The 8,441-nt window shown below is 52.1% G+C and overlaps 1 protein-coding gene across 1 annotated transcript; it reads right to left on the bottom strand.

The window, feature by feature from the left end:
* Positions 1 to 3,514: 3,514 nt before the first annotated feature.
* Positions 3,515 to 5,511, bottom strand: LOC136474843 (probable galacturonosyltransferase 9). Its single transcript, XM_066472413.1, has 2 exons — positions 4,274 to 5,511; positions 3,515 to 4,120 (listed from the first exon to the last, which is right to left on the bottom strand). Exons 1-2 carry the CDS (start codon positions 5,471 to 5,473, stop codon positions 3,842 to 3,844), a joined length of 1,479 nt encoding a protein of 492 aa, XP_066328510.1. The 5' UTR covers positions 5,474 to 5,511; the 3' UTR covers positions 3,515 to 3,841.
* Positions 5,512 to 8,441: the final 2,930 nt, after the last annotated feature.

Genomic DNA, 8,441 nt, shown 5'->3' with positions numbered 1-8,441 from the left:
TAAGACTGAATTTTAGGGGAAGAAAAATGACATAGCTGTTTGAAGCATTTGGTGAGAATGTCGTCGTTGCTGTCCTTTAGTCGGTAGACGTCCGGTCGGATCACTTCAACCTTCAGTCGTCCAGATCCTTGTCCGCTACGCCCCCTTTCTTGGCCGCTGCTTCTGCCCCTTTTTCTTCCTTTGGCCCACCGGCCTATCGTAGAAGGCGCTTAAGGAGTTCGTAGTCCTTATAGAGGTGTTTGATGGGGTAGGCGTGGTTGGTGCACGGGCTCTCCATGAGCTCGTGGAAGTGGCTCAGAGGGTCCTGCTGGGGCTGCTTGCCCGTGTGATCAGCCGTGGCGACCAACGCAGAGTTGGCTGGCCGGCGGCAATCTTTTTTGTTCTTTTTCCACTTCTACGTGGAGGGGCCCTCGTCCTGATCCTGGCGCTTGGCCTTGCCTTTGCCTTGGCCTCCATTGGAGCACTATGGGAGCAACGCTCGTTGGATGCGTTGGTCAAAGGCCCATGGTCCGGGCCATCTGGGCTAGGACTCCGGTCGCTGCTGCAAGCGTCTCGGTTTGGCCCAAGCCGCTCGTGTATAGGCGGTCGATGCGGAGCGGTCATCAAGTCAAGATGGGGCACCGATGCGGCCTCTTGTGCCACGCTTGGCGGTTGTAGCGGTGAGCGGGTGGAGCGACTTGTCTATTGTGTCCCCATTCCCCTGGTGGGGAGTGAGGCCGTGAGTTGGTGTCACGATACGGAGCTCTCTGCCTGTTGAACGGTGGTGGTCTCCACTAGTGCCCGGAGGTTTCGGTGGATTGCCTATTCTTGAGGGTCGTTTGGCTCGGCAAGGCCGTGCAGAAGCATTGCCGCAGCAGCGATGTTCTGACTGGCCTGAGTGAATTGTGGGGGATCATTCCCCCTATCCATGGTGTTGTACTGGACCCGACGGGTGTGACCCCGGGCGCCGCTTGCCGGTTTGTGCACACGAGGCGCTGTGTGGTGCGCCGAGCGCGCTGGCGTAGTCGGTGGCTGGTGCAGCCAGTGTTGTCATAATTCCTCGCCATGCTCCCGTGAGAGCACGGAGGTCTCCGCACGAGGGTCCGGAGGGGTGTGAGTTTGCAGGGACTCCGCTACCACCGGTGGCTATCTTGGAGCGTCCGCCATAGCGCACTCCTAGGATGGACGGTGGCTAGGTGCCACGTCGCCGATATTGGAGCCGTCACTCTCAACGTCGTCATCCTCAAGGTCGAGGAAACAAGTGGGAGCATAGGTCGCCATCTCCACGAATTCGGACATGAGAGGGGGAGCTCCGGCATCCTTTGGAGCCCCCAGGTGTACGCGTCCGTGGGAGACGTGAGGCCATAGGAGAACTGGTCATACGACGGTCGCGGTGGGAACAACGGGGTCCCTCCGGATAATCGGTGAAAGATAGAGAATAGCAAGTAAATAACAGCATGTACATTACTTACAGCGGGGGTTGAGTAGAGAGTTTGCTCGGAATGAAGCGCAGATGCCTCGTTGTTGAAATCATCATACGTCCCAGAGCCGATGGAGGACGCCCCTCTGACGGGAGTCGGAACGAGTGCCTCCTCGCGGAGGTGTAGTGCGCCGAGCCGGTCGGCGACGAAGTCTTGGCTTCCAAAGAGGAAGGCCTGGGACGGCTTGGAGACAGGTGGAATCCACATCCCAATAGGTGGGAGTGCGGGAAACTCCAGTGAGCCAAAGTGAGTTGTATCGCCTGAGTCCGCCACGGCGAAGGTGGAAATGTGGGCCATCCGATGACCAAAAAGTGTTGAACGCACAACGTCTTCCCCACGGACGGCGCCAACTGTCGGTGCAGAAAGTGATCAACAAGTAAATATTTGTAGTTTTGCCGTACGTTGTGATCGAAGGTGGCCTAACACTCAATGACACAGGGTTTATACTGGTTCAGGCAACGTGCCCTACGTCCAGTTTGAGTCGGTCGGTGACTTTATTCCTGAGCCTAAGTGCTCAAAGTTTGCAGTGGGGTTACAAACAAGAAGGAGAAAGATGGGGGTACAAGAGGTCCGGTCGGACTCTGGTCGGAAGGGCCGAGAGTGACAAGAGCTCCGCTATGAGCTAAGTATTCGAGCATGTGCTCGTGGTTTGAACCTGGTGGTTCTGCTGTTGTGTACTAGTGAACTTGATCGATCTAATGAATCTAGAATGACTTACCCTATTGGGAGAGAGCGCATCCTATTTTATAGATGAAGGGGATGACCTTACAAGTGAGAGGGAGCGAGTACGTATGCTACTGAGCCTTGTTGCCCACGCCGATGGGTACAGGATGATGGTAGGCACCCACAATACTGTTGAATGTTAGATGCACATGGGAGGTGGTTTTGTCTTCTTCGGGTATGGCAGACGTCAGCGCCTGCCACACTGTTGATACCTGGAGGCATGCAAAGGGTTTTTACCATGTTCGTCCGGTACGGTAAAAGCCAGCGCCCACAACACTGTCGATGCCCAGAGGCATGTGGGGGGCCTCACCGTATGGGAGTTAATGGCGCCCACAATACTGTAGGGGAAAATATTGACGCCTATAACACTGTTTGAGCTCTGTTGTGCCAGGGAGGTTGCAGAGTATTGTTTTTGCAGGTGTACAGAGTATGGTCCTCGGTATTGAGGTTTGACTTGTGCGCCTTGCCTTACTTTCGCCGTCCGTTTCCTGGTCCTTACCGAGCGGACGTCCCCGGTCGGTTGGTCCCAGTCGGCTCTAATTGCGCCAGTCGAAGAAAAGCAGTGAGCAGGGTTTTGGTCTACCCCGGTCGGAGACGTGGGGTCGGAGTCGGAAGTAGTGCTTTGGCCAGGCCTTTCGATCGGAGAGGCCGTCCAGAGGCGGGCTGGAGACCGATGTGAGTGCTCCGGTCGGAGAGGTGGGCCGAAGTCGGAAAACGGGCGCCACTCCTCCTCGGTCAGACCTTCCGGTCGGTGATTAGATCGCCCTTCTGGCCTGTTTGTTTAGATACTTGGGCCAGTCCATGATTTATGCGTTGTCTGCTTGGGCCGAGCCTTTGTTGGGAAGCCGATCCGTAAGGGACCCCGGGTTTATGAACCCGACAGATGGTGAAACAGTCAGACAATATCCGATTGAGTTGAAACTTAGTCATTGGTTAAGGGACTCATGGATCTACATCCTTAATTCCCTACCGAAATTCATGCACAGTGGAGCTGTAATTTGTGAGGTATGAATTGGTTACCAAAAGGGGACAGAATATGTAAGTTCTCTGTTTTTTGTCATTCCTCTTGTTAGAAGTTTGTGGTTGTAGTTGATGCAAGTTTGGAACTTGATGAATATATTGCCGCTATTGTAATCCTATAAACTCTCTAGAAAAGACGTTTTACATCCATTGTTGATTATAGTGGAAACTTAGAGTTGATCGGTTGGTCCCCTAGTTTTTACTCCCCACCTTTTATTGAGGAGGTTTTCCACGTAAATAGTTGTAACAATTGTGCATGTGATTTGTTAAATTCTTGCTGATGGTAGATGTTTTTTTCATTGCTCGTCACAAGATAAGAAATTAATTGTGCATTGTTGCTACCCTTCTATCCCAATAGTTTTTGCGATTTTTTACTTACTCATATCGCAAGGGCCACCTAGTTTGCAAAGTGCTGTCACATAAACATAAGGAAGCAGCCTAAGGACATCCACAGGCAAAACGCTGCCTAGCAGCAAGGTCGCAGCTCTGCACTAAACACTATACTAAGTTGCAGCAGAGAACCGGTAAAGCTATGCTCGGCTCAGCAGGCAAAACAAACATGAAGCATCAACCAGGTCACATGAGCGCTGAAGATGTTCAGACGCAGAGCTACTGAAGTGGTCTCTCTCGTCAGTCTCTCAGAGGCCAAAGTTGCAGAGCGTCAGAAATTCCATCTCAGTGTCGACATACTTGGTCCAGAGATGCTTGTACTGGTTGAAGGCGACGTCCAGCCATGGCTTCATGTTACCGTTGAAGTGTATCACCGCTGCTCCACCGATGTCCTCGGGTCTGATGTGTGGGTTGTAGCCGAGCCCCATCACGTGCCATGACTTGTCCAGCGGCTTCGTTTTGCCGTAGAATGTCATGAGCCCGACTGGAAGCACGGACGTCGGATCCCAGAGCGTGCCGTTCTCGTTCTGCCACGAAGACAACGTATATGTAACTTGAACACGTTAGAAATCCGTTCAGAACCCTAGAGTTTTGTTCGATTTCAAAGGGTATTGAACTGCTCCCCATAAAATTCCTGTGTTTCCGAATTCGTCAACGCAGCAATGGTAGAGGCAGCTTACCATTTCCATGAATCGGTGGAACTGCTCGGTGCATTGCTCCCGGCGCCACGCCTGGAGGTCGAACACGTTGACGCCGTAGGACCAGGCGCAGGCGCGGTGGCTGAAGCTCTCCTGCACGACGGGTTCCGAGAAGTTGAGGTACTTGCCGTACCGCCGGAAGCCTCCGAAGCAGGTGTGCAGAGCGGCGTTCACGTTGGTGCCCATGTCGACGCGCCACAGCCCCGCCAGGTCCCTCTGCACCACCACGTCGTCCTCCAGGAGCACCACCCTCCGCAGCGCCGGGAACATCTCCGGGAGGTAGAACCGCAGGTAGTCCAGCAGCGCCACGTCCCTGTTCCCGTCCTCGATCTGCCTGAGTACCGGCGAATAGTTCGCGTTCAGGAACGGGAAGTCGGAGACGGACAGGAGCTGCACGTGCGCGCCCAGCGGCGGCGGGAGGCGCGCGAACCAGACGCGGAAGGCCGGGAGGTACATGGGCGCCGCGACCACGTGGAAGACGTGGCGCGACGGCTCGGCGGCCGCGCGCGCCGCGGAGGCCACCACGACGGAGACGGCGAGCACGTTGTCGGAGAAGATGGCGTAGTGGTAGAGCGACGGGTCGGCGAGCTGCGGCGGAGGGACGGGGGGTTCGTCGGGGACCGCGGAGGCGTTGGCGAGGCGGGCCTCGAGGAGGCGCATGGCGAGGCAGTGGAGCGACTTGGGCGTGGACCACGCGGCGATGCGGGAGTTGAGCACGCCCGCGCGGCGGGCGCGGAGGAGCTGCTGCCCCACGGCGAAGACGGTGTCGGAGAGCTTCTGGATCTTGGACTGCGTGTCGAACGCCTCCTTGGCGCCGCCGGCGAGGGAGCGCGCGCGCTTCACCTGGGCCTTGATCTCCTTCTCCAGGGCCCCCACGGTGGAGAGCGAGAGGCGGGCGGCGAGCGCGGAGAGGCGCGAGGAGATGGAGAGGAAGGCGTCCGTCTGGGAGGCCGACGCCGCGTTGAGGTGGCGTGCGTGCGCCGTGTAGGCCGCCAGGACGGCCGCGTGGTCCTCGACGTGGCGTTGGACGATCGCAAGGCGCGAGCCCGGGGAGTTCGCGGCGGCAGAAGCAGAGCTGGTGGCGGTGGCGGACAGGAGGAACGACACGGAGGCGAGGAGGATCAGGGTGATGACGGCCGCGAGCACCGCGCGACGACGTGACGAGGCCCGGGCGCCGGCCATGGCGAGCGCGTCGTGCGAGTTCGAGATGGCCGGGACGAGGAAATGGCGCGCAATGCTTTTCAAGCAGGTGGGTTTGGTTTAGTTGCGCCGTGGCCGATCAGATGTGGACTTTTGGAGTGGGTTTTCTCCGGCATGTCCGGTTGGCTCGCACTTGCTGGCCTCGGAGCACTTGGAGTTAGCTGGCGGTCTCGAAGTTGACCGTTCGTATGTGCCAAGAAGGTTAGTGCGGTGGAGTTCAGACTTGGAGCCGATGTTGCTGCGTCACGTAGGTCCGGTGCTAAGTGCTGACATTGTCCTGCCCGACCGTCAGCTTGCATGGCTTAGATAGTGCATTTGACAATTGACATTACTAATCAATACACGTGTTAAAGTATTGGGGAGCAATGTTTCTGCTTTTATCGCGTTATATATATATATATATATATATATATATATATATATATATATATATATATATATATATATATATATATATATATATACACTACTCTGTAGCTGGCTATAAAATAACTTATTCTGTAGTCACTTTGAGTTACGATAATTACTATGTTAATTTACGATATTATAGTAACTCTTTACTAAGTGGTTTACTATAACGTTATGGTAAATATCTCCATGTATTATAGTAACCCAACTATCGTGTTATATATATATATATATATATATATATATATATATATATATATATATATATATATATATATATATATATATATATATATATATATATATATATATATATATAGAACTACTATCCTGTAGCTGGCTACATAATAACTTATTCTGTAGCCACTTTGAGTTACGATAATTACTATGTTATTTTACGAGATTATAGTAACTCCTTACTAAGTGGTTTAATATAACGTTATGGTAAATATCCCCATGTGTTATAGTAACCCAACTATCGTAAATATGTATTTATATTATGGTAAATTAGTATATAAAATTATAGTAAATGGAGGTGGCTACAGAATAACTTATTTTGTAGCCGGCTACTGAATAGCCTCTCCCTATATATATATATATATATATATATATATATATATATATATATATATATATATAGAGAGAGAGAGAGAGAGTATTTCGTAGCCAGCTACAAAATAAGTTATTCTGTAGTCACCTCCATTTACGATAATTTTATATACTAATTTACGATAATGTTAATACATATTTACGATAGTTGGGTTACTATAATATATGGGGATATTTACTATAACGTTATAGTAAACCACTTAGTAAGGAGTTACTATAATCTCGTAAATCAACATAGTAATTATCGTAACTGAAAGTGGCTACAGAATAAATTATTTTGTAGCCAGCTACAGGATAGTAGTTCTCTCTCTCTCCCCCCTCTCTCTATATATATATATATTCTGATGATCTTAGATGTCTTGGCTAGCAGTGGCGTGTTGAGGGTTGCCTAACAAGCACTCTCAAACAAACTGTACTGCTGGACTGCACATGATCTCCCCCTCGTGTTGCCCTCTGCTAGAACAGAGAAAGGGCGGAGGTGCATTCTCCTCAAAGTGAATCAAAGGATCCAATCCCTCCAGCTTTCTCACCTGTTTCTTGCTAGTTCGTGCCGCTTTGCACTATCAGTAATTTCCTGTCATCCCTTCCACCAGTTCTCTCTCTTGTGATCTTTGCGAATGAATCTGTCACAGTGCCACTGCTCGGCCGTGGAATCGGCACCACCACTGTTGGTTGATTTGTTGTGAGAGAAAAATATAGTTCGTTGCCTGAAAAAGTACGGCTTATAAGCCAAACAAATAGGGCGCATGCGTGCAGGTGCTGAGGTGCAGCGTGCAGGGCAGTGGTGCTAAATTGCGTAGACGACAACTACAAAATTGTGGGCATCTTAATGCTTCAGCGAGGGCGTCCGTCTATCTGGATGTTCCTTGACGCGCCTGCGCGCTATCGCAACCGACCTAACAGGCCTACCTGCTCTCTACGTCTCGTTATCTCTCTCAAAAATATCTCCCCCACTCCACTCACCTATCGCGTGCTTCACCGCACCGTGCGGCTATCCATTCGCCCAAATCCGCATCGCCGCCGCGACCATCTCTTGGCTCGTGCCCCTATACTACGCCGCGTCGCGCCACTCTTCCTCGTCGCCGCGGCCATGTCCCCGCGCGCGCATTCAATCATGCGCCGCCCCGCCCACCCTGCCTCGCCGCGCGGCCATCCACCGTTGTGTCGCCCCACTCCGCCTCGAGGTCACGGCCATCTACCGTCGTGCCCCACTCCGCGCTCACCTATCGCGGCCACGGCGTGCACTGCGCCACCACCACCCTGACACCACCAGGTGAAGGTCGTCGCCGGCCGGGACATCGTCTCCCGCGGTTAGCCGAAGACACCGCGACAGGAAGAAACATGTTGCAAGCGAATGTTTCACGTGTTCTAGATGTGTTCAGAGTTATGTTGCAAGTGATGCATATGGATGCTGCAAAAGTAGATTGGGATGTTGCACATGTTGCGATAGCTATACACGTATGTTGCAAGAGTTTGTTCGAAATGTTTCATCCATTTTCTATGTTGTAAGTATTTTATCTAAATGTTGCATATGTGTTTCACGCAGATGTTGCAAGCATTTGTTCAAAATGTTTCATATATTTTCAAACGCAGGCCGCATATATTTCATACAGATGTCACACATGTTTGTTCCAAATATTTCATCTGTTTCAGACGTACGTTGTATCAAGTTTTTTTAGTATTGTAAGTGTTTTCATGTTTCAATGGAACGAACAGAGTCACACGGCGCACATCCGCAGGTGCGAGCGTGATATGGAGCAGGCGCAGGAGGCCCCCCTGTGCATGATACGGAGCAGGGGCGCGGTCCCTGCCTGCACGAGCGGAAACGTGCAGTCCCTACGTGCGAGCAGGTGTGCCATGCGGGCGCGAGAAAGGGAGATGCATGCGACACGGCATGCAGGCGTAGACGTCTGAACGCCCGAGCACCAGTAAT

This window comes from Miscanthus floridulus, chromosome 8, assembly GCF_019320115.1.
Source record: "Miscanthus floridulus cultivar M001 chromosome 8, ASM1932011v1, whole genome shotgun sequence".
Taxonomy (NCBI): Eukaryota; Viridiplantae; Streptophyta; class Magnoliopsida; order Poales; family Poaceae; genus Miscanthus; species Miscanthus floridulus.
Note: the sequence above shows the minus strand (reverse complement) of the source record. Positions and strands in the feature narration are given on the sequence as shown.

Bases quoted from the DNA above. Each gene is read 5' to 3' on its own strand.
- LOC136474843 (XM_066472413.1), bottom strand. From the start codon at position 5,473: ATGGCCGGCGCCCGGGCCTCGTCACGTCGTCGCGCGGTGCTCGCGGCC. The intron at 4,121-4,273 runs GTAAGCTGCCTC...TCTTCGTGGCAG, and splicing joins TCCACCGATTCATGGAAATG to AACGAGAACGGCACGCTCTG.